The sequence below is a fragment of the Rhinoraja longicauda genome, chromosome 13 (genome assembly GCF_053455715.1).
Source record: "Rhinoraja longicauda isolate Sanriku21f chromosome 13, sRhiLon1.1, whole genome shotgun sequence".
Taxonomy (NCBI): Eukaryota; Metazoa; Chordata; class Chondrichthyes; order Rajiformes; family Arhynchobatidae; genus Rhinoraja; species Rhinoraja longicauda.
The window spans coordinates 43,451,497-43,470,452 of record NC_135965.1 but is presented as its reverse complement, the minus strand read 5'-3'; the positions used below and the strand labels follow the sequence as shown (position 1 = coordinate 43,470,452).

Below are 18,956 nucleotides of genomic sequence, written 5' to 3'. Positions count from 1 at the left end.
TCTTAATATTAGCCTACATTATTTCTGCATTACCTTGCGCTTAGTGTAGTAGATATAATAAGTAGAGGCATTTAGATACGGGCTACGAAAGTGTACGAAAACTGGCCATCTTCAATTAAAACAGAACAGGAAATCCAGCATCAATTTGCTTAACTGAATTGTGATCAATTTCACACTAACATTTCCTTTCGAGACCAACATGTAATCTTTTCTATTGTTATACACTGGCTAACCTATCTGAATGACATTTGCAGTGGCAACATGAAATCAAATTCCATATTAAGAGTTCTGCTACTGATTATGCAGTTGATCCAATGGCACTTTGAAAAGGAACCCTATTTGATAAACATAATTTCAAAATTACAAACCTGAATACTTGCTGTGTATTTTTCCAAAGTATTTTTCATCTCCCTGATGCTCTGTCGCATTTTTACCACCTTTTCTTCCAAATGACCTTTCTGTTCTTGGTATTTTTGTGCCATTGCTAAGTCCTTTTGCAATTTAGCCTCCATTTTTTCCACCTATTTTGGTGTAAAAATATTTTAAAAATTGAACTCCTTTGAATTGAAAACTAAAGAACTTGATTGATGGATATTAATTTAAACACAAAAATCTTAAGAAATCTTAATTACTTAAGAAATTGGGTTTGAGAAATGATCAAGCTACATGACTAAACAGGAATACTAACATGCGCTAATATATATATATATTATTATATTATTATTAATATAGTTGCTGTTTATAACCATAAGTTGATGGCCCACCTTCCCTCAACATGAACCATTGAAACATTAGACATTCACTTACCTCCTCTGAAGTAGTTTCAACGACTAAGGAAGATCCCATTCTTCCCTTCATTATTTTTCTCCCTCCACCTGTCATGGTGCCTGAAGCAATTGGAGTTACCAAGAGAATAGATCACATAAATGTTTTCATTACAAAATTAATGTGTCTTAGAATTTGATTACTACCTCACAGGCACTGCTGATAGTTACATGTAATAAAATGGTTTATTGCTTCATAACGGGTGGCACATTGTTACATACCCAGACCAAAATTATTTTATAGATCTTATGATTTTTTGTAAATCCTGTTTGAGTTCAAACACATCAATTAAAAACATCAGTAGTTTTCAATACCTCGTTACACGCAGTTAATTTCACGTTATGAAAGAAGATTCAGTTGAAAATATGGTTGAATCGCCACACAGTTGCATTAAACATATTCTATGTGTAACATTTACAAGCTTGTTGTTTCCAATGCTGCCCCTTGCACTCCATTTCCCCCACCCAGTGAATAAAATGCATGTATAGTCACAGATTTCACTAATCACTGAAAGCATAAGCATGCTCTGATATCAACAACTCTCCATGTTAAAACTTTCCCATCAAATCTCTTAAAACCAATGCAGTCTCATTTTTGATATCTCTCCCATGGGCAAAAGATCCTGACCATCTCTGCCATCAAAGTCTCATAAATGTTGTATATTTGTCAAATTCTCAGCCTCCTTAAAGACCAGCTTATCCAATCCCTTCCCATAATTAGTTGTCCTTTTAAAAACTTGTCTGAAATAGAGAAAATGCCTAAATATATCAAGACAGGTTAACATCAACACTTTTGAGAGATGCTAAGTGTTGGGTAGAATATCGAAGACAAAAGTAACATCTTCTGGCCTGCTTATCATGGACTTTAATAAGGACATGCAATGTTCTGCTGTCTTCCCAGCTCTATGACTGATATGCCAGCCAGCAAGGATTAAATTCTGCTGCAACCAGTCCCATTCAAATAAACTGGGAGACAACGAGTGAGGGTTTTTGGTATTGCAAAAGTAAAACCATTAGCAAGATTTGCATAAAAACTTTTAGCAAGATTTGCACAATAAAATGTCAATCACTGTCAAACATTCAATGGACCTAATTAACCAGCAGCATTGCCCATCACTCTCTTCCCAGATTGATGGGCTAATACCGAAATTCTGTTTAGATTTACTCATAAAAACCAGCAGGTAACTGGTGCTCATGCTAAATAAAGTGAAAGGGCTGGCACACAAAAGTTTAAAAGCCAGGGTCCCAGAAGAAGTCCGTGCCTGTGATTTTGGGGGAATGGAGGATTTGCACACATCAATCGGAGGAAAGCTTCAGGTTTAAAAAAAAAAATCACAATTCCATAATTGAACTATCAACCACCCATGTTTCAAAGAAAGTTTCCTTTATGATTTTTTTGTTTAAATTAACTGACAGGATAAAAGGACAATTAAGTAGAGTGCCAAAAATAGCACGCCTGTAGAAAAGATGATATTAATACACTACGTTTCATTATTTCATCTTCCAACGTACCTGACTGCTCTATTATCTGTCCCTGCATTGTTACCACTCTCCAACGCTTAGCCTTCTGGAATGCAACACGTGTTGCTTGCTCCAGATCGTTAGCAACAAGTGTGTCATGAAGTGCAAAGTAGAATACTGGACGTATAGCTTCATTGTTTATTTTAACTAAATCAAACAGACGGGGAATGTTTTCTGGAGTTTTGATTTTATCAATACTTCGTTCCCAAACTTTCATCTGGAGAAAATATTAGAAGAAGTTAGCATAATATAATAGAAATAGTTTAACCAAACACATTTAAATTCTAAAGAGTATTGTACCTTATCCAAAGCAATAAAGGTCGCAACTCCAATATTTTGTTTTTTCAGGAAATTAACACACTCTTGGGCCTTATCAATTGTGTCTACAACAATGTTATCCAAGGCACCACAACAGGAGGAGATAGCAACGTCATATTTTTCATCAATGGCACCCAGATCACCCTGAAATACAAAATATGCCATGAAAAAAATGCAATTCAACGAATTCAGGATTCCTGTACAAGTGGTATATATTTCACATATCCCTCTTACCAATCTTCCATGGATTCCAAGGATTTTACCAGCGTTCTTTTGCTGCATTAAAGCCTCCAAAACTCTGCCCCGACTGCGATTTACTGTTAACGAGCTCTTTGCTTCTTCAACCTTTTGTCGCAACTCATAAACAGAATTCCGGATCTGAGCATCAGAATGAATTAATTTTTCAAGTTCCTTTTCATCCTAGAAAGGATACAAAATAATCCAATATGACTTTGTTATATATTAAACTGAGAAAAGCACAATTTTTAACATTTCACTGAGCCAGTTTAGAATTTGTTTCATATTAAACTATATCACACAAAAAGCAACAGTCGTATAAAGAATGGACCTAAACTTCTGTTATAAGGTTGCCAATTCCACATGGAGGAAAGAGCATTAGCTCTTTGAAAGCTGATCTTTGCTATTAAATGGACAATAGCACCATTTTTAAATTCAGTTATAAATTGTGATACATTAGAGTTGTCACATCCTACTTTAATAATTGATAGACAAAAATCTCTTCTTAAATCTTTCCGTGCGAATACACTCCCCTTTTACATCCTCTTCCCCTACCATGGAACTTTGCAACATGCACAATTTCCAAGGGCCACTCACACAACACAAGCCCTTGATTTCCTATCGTTCCATACTTGTTAACCCACCTACGCATCTTTGCCGCTTTGATGTTCCTTTCCATCTTACCAACTTCATCTCTCAAAACAGAAAATTCCAGAAACACCAGAATATGTGAATTTAAAAAAAGAATGCTCACTTCAGGTCAACAACGACCTTGCCTCCAATGCAATGATAGATCACCTCCCTCAAGTATTAACTCTGATCTTCTTTCAAGAGATGCTACCTATGCATTTTCACCATTTCAACATTTATGAGCCATTTTTAAAAACTCTGGCCTCCCTTTTCATTTGTGAGCAAAGGTTTTTACTTGAATAATGCAAAGGACAGCAAACACCAAGACCCTGTGGAGCCCACATCCGTAGTAAAAAACATTCTAAAAGCAACACAATACCCATTTAGAGAATTCCATTACTATCTCAGTTAATAAAATATTGGACCCTCCACAACAAATCCAAAGCAAATCCTGCAACAAGGTAGCTGCCCGATAGACTCTGGTATTACACAAGTGCAGTACTGCACAAACACAGTACTGTGGTCCACACAGGATTCTTACCAGCTCTAACTGTAATATCAAATAACTCTTTGACAGAGTTGTTTTACGCACAGTGGTTGTAAGGTTTTTTATATGCTGCATCTCTGCAGTTTTAGACATGCTAATAATCACAAGTAAATGCAAGTTGCTCCCTAAAATATATGAATATACAGGGTGCCCCTGGGTAAAGGAGTTCCGCTAACTTTATTCGCAAGTAAGAACGAACACATGGCATTTCAATTTAATAAACATTATGAGATCGTTTGTACGTAGGGATGCCCATAAGTCGGCGTTTGCAACTTGCGGAAGGTTTGTAGATTGCTAGAAAAACGTCTTTCAAAATTAACTTGTGTACTTATCTAACCTGATGCAATTCCTGTTCATTTTGTGGTATTTTGGTTTCCAATTCTTTAATTGCTGTTTTTCTTTCTTTCAGTGTATTAATAGTGGTCGTTCGGGTTTCCTTGGCCTGGTTGAGTTGGCTCAAAGCAGATTTATGGCGACTGAGGTAGATATCTAGCTCTGACTGAGCTACATCCATCTTTGATCGAGCCTCATTTACCACTTTACTCAACTCCATTAGCTCCTTTTCATCCACCTATAGATTTAAAAAAAGGCACCTTAACATGACAAACATTTAAATTATTAGCTAACATACACATAAGTTTAAAAAGTAAAATTACCAGCCACCTGTGAAAGCTATCTATTTTTTTTTTACTTCAGCAAGTATTCATTGCCAATATTCATGCATAATAATCATCTTCTGAAATAATATAATTTATCACAGTTCAGGGATTATAGTTATAGAACTATACGAAATAGACCTTTTGACCCAACTTGCCCATGCTGATATGGTTGTCTAACTGAACTAGTCCCATTTGCTTGCCAATCTTAGTGAAATTCATTTTGCCACTCCTAAACTTAACTCGCTGCATATTATTTTCCCCTCCCATCTTCTGTGGCAGTGATTACATTTATACTATACCTCTTTTTCTTCCTGTAATCCTCGTGTTTCTTGTTTGAGACTCTCCATTACTTTCCTCAGCTTTTCTTCTTCGTTTATTTTATTCTGTTCAAGCTTTTCTTTTCCAACTGTTGCTTCTTTGATGGCCTTTTCACTATCACTGGGTACATTTTTCAAACCATCCAACTGTCATCATTAACAAAAAAGCAAAACTTATAGCATTAATAAGCACGACAGCTAACTAAAAACATCACTGATAGTCTATCACAACAGTATTCTGATTAAGATGTATCGGCACAAACAGAGCATTCAAAAGAAAGACAGCATCCGTACTGAAGTGACAGTTCAGAGTAAATAATTAGGGACCATTCATATATCCTATAAAATTTAGAAACAGTCTCAAAGTCAGCTATTACCATCTAAACCGAAAACCCCTTGAAGTATGAATTCTTCAGCTTTCAATGTTAATTTCAATTAACACGATGTAACATGCTACTCAATTCTCCTGAGTCGCAGATGCAAATGCACTGAACACAAAATTATAAAATGGAAAGCATCTTCTTAGTATTATCACTTTTAGTGCATCGAACAACACCCCCCAACCCAAACCACAAGCCCCAAATGCAATTTAGGTATTTTGTATGTACCATATTTAAATATTTTGATTTTACAGGCAGCTGGGGGAGGGTTATATATTACCCTTCTCTTTTCAAGAGAAGAGACCCAGAACACTCATTCTTCCATGTAACCCCTGCAATTCCAGTATCCTTGCACATCACTATCTACAGAAGATGACCAGAGCTGTGAAATACTCAAAATAGAATCCAAATCAAGATCAGGCAAGATATTTAAGTTCTAATCCAATCCTGGAAATAAACTAGTTTGATTAAAAAAAAAAAAAGAAACGGCCACATTAACCTGCAGCACTACAACATCCTTATACTTGGATTCCCAGATTCCTTAGTTTTGGTACCCCTTTTAAATGATTAAAATATGCATACAAATCCAGATTAAAGAGTAATACAGAGATCTCCAAAGAAGATTTACTAATGTATATGGGTGTTTCTGTAAATACAGTACTCAATAGTGAAACTGAAAGTCTCCAAACGTCAAGGTTATTTTCCTGTTTTTAAATGTAATATTCCCATTGTTTCATATCCTGTTTTTTAAAGTAGTATAGATCATGGTGTATCGCCAAAATAATGAGATGAAGCAAAAAGAAATATGTTTTTACAAAGAAAAATATCAGATATGTCCTTGTGTTTTCTTGCGACATTTTCAAGCAGAATTTCATCAAACCCGTGGGCTAATTTATACCAGAAAGATTACATTAATTTGCGATTAAATAACTATATAAGCCAAATTCTGATTATGCTTATGCTTTTTATCATTTATCACCCGATAAGATGGTTTTCTGATGCCCCAAGTTTTTGCAGCAGGACGTGAGTAGCGGTGCCACTTTGGTCATGTTGTGAAATGTCCGATTTAAAAGCAGAGTCACCGTTTTTATATTTATTGTTTCTTTTTTTTTTGTTTATATTTTGTGTTTAAGTTTTCCATTGAAATACTTAATAATGAATAGAACTTAAAATCATGAAATAAAAATCTAATTTGCTCACCTATTTTAGCAATGTCTAATGCTGTAGTCCCTCCTATTGTCCAAGGTTGTCAATGCTATTTATAGCACTATAACTTTTTTTTGCACTTGTCACAATTTAAAGAAAAATTCAAACAATACGATTATAATGACCCTGGCTTGAACTACGGGCCTCGTGGTGGGTTAGGTGCCGACATTTTGTAAGGGAGTTTAGAAATCAGTAAGTGTCCCATATGTCTGATAAATAATCCCCCCCCCCCCCAATTTTGGTCAACTTTTATCACAAATTAGCTCAAAAGGATCATAGGTAGGCCCATTTTTAATGCTGTGGGGTTTCATTATGATTTAATAACTTTCAAATTTGGCCACCCATGTCACAGGTTGGTACCCTTATTTACAGAAACACCCATATCCACATCCTTCAGGCTATCTAGAAAAACATTCAATCAGAATGACAACCTAACCAGAGTGGTGATGCTCATCTGCACAAAAAGCTGAAACAGCTTTAAAAGCCATGCAGTACAAGGAACACATTCAAACAAGAGGAGCCACAGGTGCTTGGGTTCACCTCTGATCAGGGCTTGCCACATTTTCTAATGGGTACGGTGTAAATAATATCAAGTGAACCATATCAAGGGGTGGCATAGCAGTAGAGTTACTACCTTACAACACCAAATACTTTCTCCATGACCGTATGTGTTTTCTCCGGATGCTCGGGTTTCCTCCCACATTCCAAAGTAATACAGGTTTGTACGTTAATTGACTTCTGTAAAATTGTAAGTTGAGCCTAGTGTGTGGGATAGTGTTTGTGTACAGGGTGATCGCTAGTCTCTGTGGACTCGGTGGGCCAAAGGGCCTGTTTCCATACTGCATCTAAAAGTCTAATAATCATAAGATTGTGTAGAAATATTCCAAATTTGGTTTAACCAAGATTTGATACTAATTTATTTTATTACAGCACACAAAAGCTATAATTGATAGTCTGTCACTTTTTTGCCACGTTCAGATGAAAATTGCTCACTGACACTAAACAAGCTGTGTAACTATCTCGATGTGTACATTAAAAAAAAAAACTTTACCTTCTCCGCATCTTTCTGTAGTTGTTTCTGCAATTTCTTCTCTTTACTTTTTGAATGCTTTAATTTCTCTTGGACTTTCACATCTTGCAAATCAAACTCTGCAAACGTTCCCTTTTTCTCTTCAATGAACGTGGTAATTTTACCAATTTTTCTATAAAATATTAACCAATAATTCTTCATGTTCATGTGACATAACTTGGATTACACCATTTTTCCTTTCAGACGACACCAATTTTCACTCTTTAGCTTGAAGTCTGGCAATTATTGGATTTTAGAAGAATTAACCCAGATGGCATCTACAAATTTCTAGAATAGCTTTCAGCAATCTGAAGCTGGAACAGAGGTTCATTCCCCCACAGCCTTCTAACAGTTGACATGCACCCAAGCCATGATTAATAATCAGGTTGCATCAGTAATTATCTATATATCTTCTCTGCTCAACGTGCACTTTCCCCTTATTTAAAATGTGAAAATCATGAAAGAAAAAACAAGGTAAAAGACTGTATTTTACATTTATCTGGAGCCTTTGACATTGAAGACAACAAATGAGTCAAAACAAAAGGGGAATTTATGGTTAGAATGTGAAGTCTCCAAAGAGTCTTTCTGGAGCAAACTGCAATTTATAATGCAAGTCCAGTGTTCTAACATTATAGAATCTTTTAATTTAACCTGGAGAAGCCGGATAGCACTGTGAGAATCATGTTCTTTGATTTCTCCAGTGCATTCAACACCATCCAGCCGGGGCTTCTGGGGGGCAAGCTGGAGCGCACAGCAGTGAATCACCACCTCACATCCTGGATTCTGGACTACCTCACCAACCGACCACAGTATGTGAGGACAAAGGACCTGGTCTCGGACAGGGTGGTCTGCAGCATTGGAGTTCCGCAGGGAACAGTGCTAGCTCCATTCTTGTTCACCCTGTACACTGCAGACTCCTATCTACAGAAGTTCTCTGACGACTCTGCCATCGCCAGCCTCATCACGGACGACGAGGACAGGGCGTACAGAGAACTGATCAAGGAGTTTGTGGACTGGTGCCAGCGGAACGGCCTCCGGATCAACGCGGGGAAAACCAGGGAGATGGTGGTAGATTTCCGCAGGCACAGCCAGGTCCCCCGATACCGGTGAACATCCAGGGAATGGATATCGAGAGGGTGGATTCTTATAAGTACCTGGGTGTCTACCTCAACAATAAACTGGACTTGACTGAAAACACCAATGCGCTATACACAAAGGGCCAGAGCAGACTTTATCTGCTAAGAAGATTCAGGTCCTTTGGAGTGCAGGGACCCCAAGGACCTTCTACAACACGGTGGTTGCATCGGCCATTTCCTATGGAGTGGTCTGCTGGAGCAGCAGCATCTCAGCGGCGGAAGGGAAGAGACTCGACAAGCTGGTCAGGAAGGCCAGCTCTGTCCTGGGTTGCCCCCTTGACTCAGTGTAGGTGGTGGGAGAGAGGAGGATGATGGCAAAGCTAACATCGCTGCTGGACAACGACTCCCACCCCATGTAGGACACTGTCACTGCACTGAGTAGCTCCTTCAGTGACAAACTCCTTAACCCCAAGTGCGTGAAGGAGATATAGGAGGTCCTTCCTTCCTGCTGCGAGACTGCACAATCAGACTGCTCCCAGCAGACGAGTCAACAATAACAGCTAAGAACACACAGAAAACTGATGACAATTTATGTATCTTTTATTTATAATGATTGATGTCTTGCTCTCCCCTTTCTGCTGTAACACTGTAAATTTCCCCGGTGTGGGACGAATAAAGGAATATATTAATTAGATTACAAGGGTACAGGAACAAAAAGATCAAGGGATACATGAGCATAATCAGATAATGGGCATGTTAAAAAAACAAAATAGGGTTCACGTCCTTGCCAGCATACGAACACCCCACTCATGTACAGCCTGTACTTACGAGTGAATGCTCGGGAGACTGGCAGAACCGATTTTCTAGTTGCTGCAGGCATTATCTGTCGCGCGGAAACTCAAGTCTCTGGCTGCATTTCCCACCGCAACTGCCGATCGGTATATGAATGGTTCTCATGAATGGAATCCTGTCAGAACCTGACGAAGACCTATGCTGGATTTTGGGCTTCATAAGTAGAGGAATGGCGGGGATGTGTTTTTTCCCCCCCATGATTTTCAAAATAATGGCTAATCTTAATTTAAAAAGTACATTGGCTCATCCATAGCAGGAATATTACATCCAATTCTGGACTCTATACTTTAGGGCAGAGATTGAGAGGAGATAAAGTGCATAAAATCATGAAGATTACAGATTAATAAGAGCCAATTAACATTTTTCCACATAAAATATGGGCAGATACAAGACATCAGCACTTAGAACAGGTTCATGACTTACTTTTCAAATTGCTTCAAAGCATTCATTTTGACCTTTATATCCCCCTCAAATTTGGCACTTTTATCACGCGTACCCTGCGTATCTTCATGAATTTTTTGCTTCTGTACCCCCATATCAGCAATTCGTCTCTGCACGTCGTGGCTAGTGAGAGGTTGGTGGTGGGAGAGGAAAGAAAAAAACACAAAACTAAGTTTAAATTAAGATCAACCAGGAATATCAAGTACCGTTGAAAAACTACTTTGATGAAACAATAAAGAGTGCCAGTTAAAATTGTCTCAGTACATTAGAAAGTAACAGGAAATCTAATTGCAAATATGCATTTCAATGTTTCTAGTACTTAGAGAATATATTTTAAAATGCAAGTGATAAAAATAGATTAGTCACTGAATTTCTAAGACACATACATATAATATTGCAAGACACAATTCTTCTTCTTGACAATTTCATTTTCCAAAGCAAGAAACTCAAGTGCATGATTTTTTTCTCCTTCCAAAGCATCCTTTTCTTTTTCCACTATCTTCACCCTATTAAGCTAATGTGAAAAAGTTTAAATGATCAAATTGCATTTCATTGCAAAAAAAACAACATAGGTTTAATAAATGCAATAATTTTAAATCAAAATAGTTCTGTCGAAATTCTCCATTGAAATTACATTTTATAATGCCCCATTTAAGTATAGTTCTATCCTTGAGCACAGAGACTATGGGCCAATTTACTCGTCAATCCATCAAGCCACTGCAAAGACGTCTTTGTCAAAATTGATTTTCCGCATAATCTTCACATTTCCACTCACTACAATATTTTGGAAAAAGTGCTCCAGATCAGCAAGAATTGGTGAGGTTACAATTCCGTTTGCTCTGACTCAGAAAACCAATTTCACAAATCCACTCCCACCCCAAAGAAAATGGTGCTGCAAAATTGTAATTGAGCTCAACCTCCAATAGAGCAACATTTAATCTTTTGGGAAATTCAACCTACATTTCAGAGATCTTAATTTGATCACTGAAACTCTACTCAAAGAATGAAGACTTCAACTGCTTTCCTTTCAGCCCACGGGAGTAGGTAATATGGCGGTGGGGACTAATATTACATTTTGGACTTCCCCCACAGATTGCACTCATGCCATACTTAGACAGAATCATTGATGTCACTTTCTATCAAGCTACCAGCATCTAATTGTAGTCAAAGTTGCTCCCTGTGGCACCTTGCACAGAAGGATAGGAAAGGATTGGCCCATATATCCCTCTAAAAGTGGGCTGGTGGGACGAGCATAGATGGGGCACCTTGGTTGGCATGGGCAAGTTGGGCCAAGTGCCTGTTTCCATGCTTATGACTCTAGTATGCCACTGAATAGTGCCAGCCTGTGAAGCTACTTCACACTCCAGGAAGAACATATCCAACTGTTCTCATTCCAGTATCCATCGTTATGTAAAACCCCTTCAGAGTGCTGCAACCTATCTATTTATTAGCAAGGCATTAGTCTCACAGTGAGAAAATACCAGAAGGTGTGAAAATTTACAATTGTTTAATATTCAGTGATGGGATGAAACCCTGAGAGTGTGGAGCTACAAGAAACCCAAACAATAGTGCTTTTGGAATTTTACAAGATTGTGCTACACGCGGGATGTCAAGACAAGAGCTGGGTGACAAACTATATTTTAATTACATTAAAGTATAAAAGCAATTTTTAGCTCTGGTCTTGAATTGATTTTACTACAAACCTGCTCCAACTCCAACTCACTGGATGATACAGTATACACAATACTTAGTTTTAATTCACCTTCCCAAGGCACTACACAGCCCTTCACAGAATCAAAGTCAATGGATAATGTCACTATTTACTCCACTGTTGAATTATACAAGATCACCCAAAGCGCTATTGCAGTCATGAGCCTCACACCAAGCATCCAAGATTCAGGGTTTTCCTCTTACCCAAAAACTATACTTTATAAATTTTATCATGACTTATGCATCATTGTCCACCAATGTAAAATGCTGCACTGGACACTGAATTAAATATTTTACTTTCAAGAATTGAAGAACCAATTGATCCAATAAAACAACCTCCCTTTGCAGCACTGATCTGATTAATGACCATGCTAGTCACAACAGCTTACTTTACATTTTAGAATGCCATTTGATGTTCCAAGTAATTTGAAATGTACCTTTTCTCCTCTCTGTTCATTCAAAATCTCAACTCTGCGACAAAGTATCTGAATTGGCTCTTTGAGTCGCTCTGATCCAATTATATCTTCCAGATATTCTAGCATACCTTCATCGTGCTGATTTTGACCTTTTGGTTTCATCATAGCAATTTGCTCCACTTCACCCTGCAAAAAAGAGGCGAAACACGCAAGTGTCATTATAAAATCGGTAACACTCATACATATTTACAAATTATTTTTTTAAACTCGTGAACAAAAACTCTAATTTACATTCCAGAAACCATTCACTTAGTATTGAAATGCAATAATTGGTTGTTGCCATGGTTCAATGAGCACCAAGGAACCTAGTTAAAATAGTTAATTTAGATTTATTAAACAAAGATTTAGACTTTAAATGAAACATTAGAGCAATTGACAGATATTTATTTATTGCTTCTTGACCCGAATATAAAATGAGAACATTTTAAAATCAGACAATCAAGTAAATAATTAGCTAAAATATATAATTTTAAACTATTTAGAATATCAGTGGATCATATTTTAGATTTAAGGCAGGTCTTCACCACATAAGTATTTCTTGAATAAAAGTAATTAAAGCAAATTAACTTCTGCCAACTTAATAAAAAGGGGACGCCTATGCACGCCACTTATTAAAATTGTTTGCATGCTAAAAACAGGGGGTAGGGGAGCAGTGAGCCTTAAGGTGCTACCCCGATCTGCAGGTGGCATGGTAGCTCATGCCCAATTTTCACCATTCTCGTGAACAATCCTGCACAAGCTGATATTGCAGTGAGCATCAATTATACTATACGGGATAGATAATAAAATCAGAACTGCAATCCATCTCATTTAATAATCACCCTAAATACAAAAGCTTAAACTTGGTAAATATTGCTTAAACTTCATTATTTGAACCTCTTGTCACATATCATGCTTCACCCAAGAATCACTTGCAAAATAACAACAGAATAAGGCTGCACGGTAGTGTAGCTGGAAGAGCTGCTACCTCAGTGTCAGACACCCAGGATCAATCCTGATCTCAGATGCTGTCTGTGTGGGTTTCATCCAGGTGCCCCAGTTTCCGCCTACATCCCAAAGACAACGTTTTGTAGCTTAATTGGACCGTATAAAATTTTCCCTAATGTGTAGGGAGTGGATGCTAAAATGGGATAACATAGAATTGGCATGAACAGGTGATCAATGGTCGGTGTGGTTCCGATGGGCCTGTTTCCATGCAGTATCTCTAAACTAAACTGACATAATTTACCAAATAGCACATGCTCTTTCAATTCACCGACAGAGCAGACTGACTGGAAACAAGCTCCTCTCCCAATATACAAAAAACCCATTGAGCTAGCAACTTTTCTATTAAGCAAGTTGCATTGTTGTAATTGTTAAAATCTTGGAGGTCAACTCACGTTAAATTTCAAATATTTTTCTGTCAATGTCAATATTTTAGCAAACATTGTTCACATTTGCCATGTAGGACCTGTTCAAGCTCAAAATATTTAGCTTAGGTGGTTGGAGGAAATTAAAGCACGTGGAGGAAACCTACACAGTCACAAGGAGAACATGCAAACTCCACAGACAATACCAGAGGTCAGGATCGATTCCGGTCTCTGGCACTGAGGCAGCAGCTCTTCCAGCTGCGCTACTGTACCAATTCCCTGGTATCTTTTGTAATCATTATGTTTATTAACAACTACAATTAAATCCACAATTCAGACAGGCATCATCTATTCACTTTTGAATTTGATTATAAAGTTTACAATTTTATACAAAATTCCAACAGAGGTTGCAATTAATTGTAAAAATACAAATGGTCATAATACATTCTGCCAAAATAAAGAACTGTAGACAAAATAGACCTCCATTTCTGAATAAAGGGAACTCTGAACTTTCTGGAAACTGAATTTGTGAATTGATGAGAACATACAATAACTAATAACGCCTACAACATGAAGACTTTCCAAATATGCAAGCAAGATAGGTCTATTAAACAATGACACATAGATCTAAAAAAGTATGCCAAAATGGACATTGTGTGAAATTAATTTAGCCAAATGTAGTGCACAACTCGAGTTATTCAGCCAACTTAAAAGTCTGCATATTTAATTTGCTATATTTTAATAGACTTGTTAGTTTTCACGTTGCCATCGAGCTGCTGGAACATAGCAGGAGTTTCCATGTTGTAATCCTAGGTATCTTTCTGATCACTGATCCTGCTATTGCCATTTACCCAAAGAGCACCCATTTGCAAAGTTGGGTGCAAAAATAAATATTAAATTCTTAGAAGGAAATACAAATAACAGCAACAGAACACAAGTACCTGGGATAAAGGCACCAATTGAAAGAATTAATGCATGGCACCGCATTGAATTTTGTAAATTCAGAACATGCCTGTGCCAATTGCACCAACATACTGAATCACATAAAAGAAATGAGTACACATCAGGCAAACCAGACTACAAACCATGCAACAAAACTAAGAATTTTCAGAACCAGTGCATCTGAACAAAATTTAAATTGTCAATGGTAACTTCAACAGTCATAAAATCTACAGCTGTGAAATTGGTAGTCAAAGTAGCCAAGCACACTTCATGGCCCATAGCTCTTAACAGTGGACACAATAAATGAGAGTAGTCTGAACAGTGAGTCACAAAAAATCAGTTTGAAGAAGGGCCCTGAAATGTCACCTATCTATGTCCTCCAGAGATTCTGCTTGGCCCGCTAAGTTACTCCAACACTACATTTTATACTAGACGAGGCTACAATTTTTACCTGTACTTTACAATGAAATTAATGTGTAAAATGGACAATGGTCTAACCCTGCAGTCTCAATATTGCCCCCCCCCCACTGGGGTCAAAGTCAGTCCAGTTATAATGTTTAAATGTGATTTTCCAAAGCCATTTCAAGTTAAAAAAGTAAACTGGCATAATTTTGCAGCATATCTTGACAGAGCGATGTTGACATAAACGTACTCAGGAAACGCTGTAGTTTGTAAACACAATAGCAGGGGAAAAAAGCAGGCCATAGGACTGCAGAACAAATGTACTAGAAGACATTTACCGAACCTGGGAATATGTGATAATTACACACAAAAGGTAGTAAATTCCTACTTTCATAAGAAAAAAAATGCTTGCTGCCAGGAGTGTCAGATGAATACTGCAGGTAATAGAAACCTATAGAGAAAAAACACCAAATAATGGGAACAATTGTTTCCAATTAAGAAACTGATTAATGATCCACAGCAGCTTAACACCATCTGCCCAGTTGATCGGCACTCCATCTGTACCCATTCACTCACTCCACCACTGATGCAAAGTAGCAGCAGTTTATACCATTTACAAAATGAACTGCAGCAACTCACCAAGACTTCTTTGCTAGCATCTCCCAAACCAAAGATCTCAACCAGTTAGAAGAACGAGGACAGCAAAAGCACGGGAACACTACCACCTGAAGGCTGCTCTTTAAGCCACACCACACCAACCTGGAAATATATCATTGTTCCTTCACTGTCGCTAGGTCAAAATCCAGGAAAATTCTCCTTAACAGAATAGTGGGCATACCCACACTTCAAGGATCTCGGAGGTTCAACACACCCACCATTACCTTCAGGGGTAAATAAAATCTGACATCCTGTGAAACCTACATCCTTTGAATGAACATAAATAAAAGCAAAGCATCAGTACCACATCTCAGCTGACCAGCATAAAACTGGGGCAGCCCCCAAGATGGAATGTGTAAAGGAAATGTGCTGGGCATGTTATTTACAGAATGGTAGGTTGATGGAACAATTTACAAAGGGTGGTAGTGGAAGTACAGTGCTTTTTGAGGAGTTTTTACATAACGCATGTGACTAGGTAGGGAATGGAGGGAAATGGATCACGTACAGGCAGAACAGATTATTTTAATTTGTTCGTCATACGTCATATGGGTCGAAGGGCCAATTCGTGTGCTTTACTGCTCTATTGTCTTTTACGGCTGAATGTTTTATGAACAAAGAACCATTTTATTAACCGTAGCAGCTGAAATGAAGCCATCAATGCAAATCTTGACAATGTATACTACATAAAAAGTCAGAACGCAAAAAACATCCACCTGAATCATACAAACTCCAATCAGGGTGGGCTTAATCAATGAAACTTTACATTTACCCTATAGTTTCAAAAGTGAGAATGCTCACCTCGTATGGGTCTTGCTGGCTGTTTGACAAAGTTGCTTTGAATATTATTGTCAGCCTCACTCTAATAAATGTGAACTGTTTGAATGCCCTTGCTAAATGTTTAGAGACATGTGGCCAGCGACAACAAAATATGGTTGCACCTTTGCAGAAAAACACCTCGGGCAATGCGATTGTTAATAACAACACAGGTATTCGGCATTAAAACTACAACTACAATTGAGTAGCCGTGCAGCCACTTTTATAGTTTGCCATTCAATTAGGGTAATTGAACACAGTAGGCGAAGAGAAATGCTAATATCAAAAATTAACACGGTGAAACAGGGCTATATTAAAATAGGATTCCGCAGAGGCTAGTTTGCAAGATCTACCAAGTCCAAGCAAATTGTATACAGTCTAGAAAATAATATTATCTTAAGTGTTACATCTCATCTTGAATGCTCTTGCCTCATTCTCTCCTGTGATGTGTTCCTCCTGCTTCCCCTCAACTGCAAATTACGTTAACTCAGACAGGAACTTCTGATTTCAAATTTCTTCTGAAATTTACACAAAATAAACTTCCTAAATCAGAAACTACGGCTGTATGTACTGTGTGCAGTTTCTTCTCAGCATTAACAACGTTCATCTCAATTTAAGAATTTGTAATGAGCATTTACTACTGAAGTATAACCAAAAATGCAAATTGGATTCAGATGAGTTCTACTTTCCTTCCCTCCTTAGCGCTTGGGAAACTAGTGTAAAACATGCCTAGCTTCTTCCAAGGCAAACACAAACTCCATGACCGCCATACCCCCCCAAGCCTACCAACCAGCCAATCCGGCATCAGGTGGAAGGTAAAGAAATGATGCATCCTTAGATAAGGATGGATGTCTTCTTGCAGAGCCCAAATGCTGATTAAAATCAGCAAGCAATTTATCCAAGCACACAGTAGAGAAGTGTTCATTTGCCATTAAAGTGTTCAAAGCCTTTAACTTAGAATTCTTCCTCCTGCATTGTGACCATTTCAACAAAAAATACAATAAGGGCTGGATGAAGTTTACTTTTTAAGCCATCAAATCTTTTTACTGGTAAGTTTTAGTTAAGTCAGCTGATGAAATTTAAATATTTTTTTATTAACTGGTGTTTCTTGTCTTAATTTTCATGAAACAAACAGATCGCAATCTAAGCTAATTGAATGAAATTAATCCAAGATTTGCTTGAACCAAGTTTCCCTTTGTCTTCCATTTCACTTAAATTGTGATGGCCTCAAACCTTACAGCAGGGCATCCATTTAATAAAATATTTATTCCCATATTTTAGCCACCAAATGGAGACACAAACATATTTTGATTCAATTCCTCAGCCCACCCCTTAAAGATCAGAGGTAGAGTTTTTTTTAATTTTTTTAGTTGTCAGAAGAACTCAACTTTTTGTAATATTCGTGCATACATTCCATCTTATTTATATATTTAAAATAATAAAAAGTTTGAGAAATGACGTCTAATTTTTTTAGACATTTAATATAATCATATCCCATCCGTATCCTTCTTTGTCAATTTGCACTGTTCATGTTTTGTACAATTCATGATATACAATGAGTTTGGCAAAATAAAATACACAGTACTACAATAATAAACAGAAAATGCTAAAACACCCAGACAGCATCACATGAAAAGATCACAAATTTAAGTTTCTCTCAATAGATGCTGGCTGACTAGTTGAGTATTTCCAGGATTGTGTTTAATTTCAGATTTACATCACCTGCATTTATTTTTTGCTGGTTGAGATTTAGTCACAATTCAACTAATAAGTCATAAAGTTATCACATTTGTGCCATGTATTAAATTAATTTTTTAACAATGCAGTATAGTACGCTGCTCATTAACCAGATTCTTCCATCCCAACCAATTTCTTTCCAATTCAATAACAAAGCACATAACCCAGTCAATCACCAATTTACTGCATCCTAATGACAAAATTCCTTGTAGTTTTAGTCTCTGCCAAATTTATACATAGATTTTTCATTATTTACTCAATCACTTGTTAAAATATTCCCATTGTTATAGTACTCTACTGGTCATAACCATTTATTTTCTCATGTCCCATGTATCAACCAAATCATACAACAATCAACTTTAATGATGTTTGGATAGTGGCCTAGGCCATGGAACGACATTAGTCTTTCCTTGATAGTAGGTGGACAGGATTCTCTTGCTTAAAAATCAATCCTGTTGGATGCAGACATATTGCTGGCAGCAGAAGACAACAGATGAATTTAAGCCTGTATTGCCATTCAATCAAAGACCGATCTGCTTTCTAAAGCTATGTTTCACACTAGTTCTATGTTACTTACCTTCATCTGATATCTTTTAATACCCGCAATTTAACAAAAATCTATTAATCTCTATTGAAACTAACCTTGCCTTCATTTCGTTTGTGGAAGAGCAAAGTTACTGCCATCCTCTCCGATGCAGACGCCTTTCACAACTTCATTCCTGAAAAGAACTCTAACTAAAACACCATTCCTCGACTTGACTTATCTCCACCTACCTACAAGTCAAAATTGTTA

The 18,956-nt window shown here is 37.3% G+C and overlaps 1 protein-coding gene across 2 annotated transcripts in view; it reads right to left on the bottom strand.

Annotated features, from left to right (window-relative positions):
• smc4 (structural maintenance of chromosomes 4) overlaps positions 1 to 18,956 on the bottom strand; it is a 36,959-nt gene that overhangs the window by 11,097 nt on the left and 6,906 nt on the right. For both annotated transcript variants that reach the window (XM_078410861.1, XM_078410862.1), the window contains exons 6-16: positions 12,225 to 12,389; positions 10,464 to 10,591; positions 10,060 to 10,200; positions 7,691 to 7,841; positions 5,036 to 5,200; positions 4,415 to 4,648; positions 2,898 to 3,083; positions 2,646 to 2,807; positions 2,337 to 2,562; positions 808 to 887; positions 369 to 521 (exon numbers count right to left, since the gene is read on the bottom strand). In XM_078410861.1, coding sequence (XP_078266987.1) covers positions 369 to 521; positions 808 to 887; positions 2,337 to 2,562; positions 2,646 to 2,807; positions 2,898 to 3,083; positions 4,415 to 4,648; positions 5,036 to 5,200; positions 7,691 to 7,841; positions 10,060 to 10,200; positions 10,464 to 10,591; positions 12,225 to 12,389 — 1,791 coding nt within the window. The remainder of the gene's footprint in view (positions 1 to 368; positions 522 to 807; positions 888 to 2,336; positions 2,563 to 2,645; positions 2,808 to 2,897; positions 3,084 to 4,414; positions 4,649 to 5,035; positions 5,201 to 7,690; positions 7,842 to 10,059; positions 10,201 to 10,463; positions 10,592 to 12,224; positions 12,390 to 18,956) is intronic.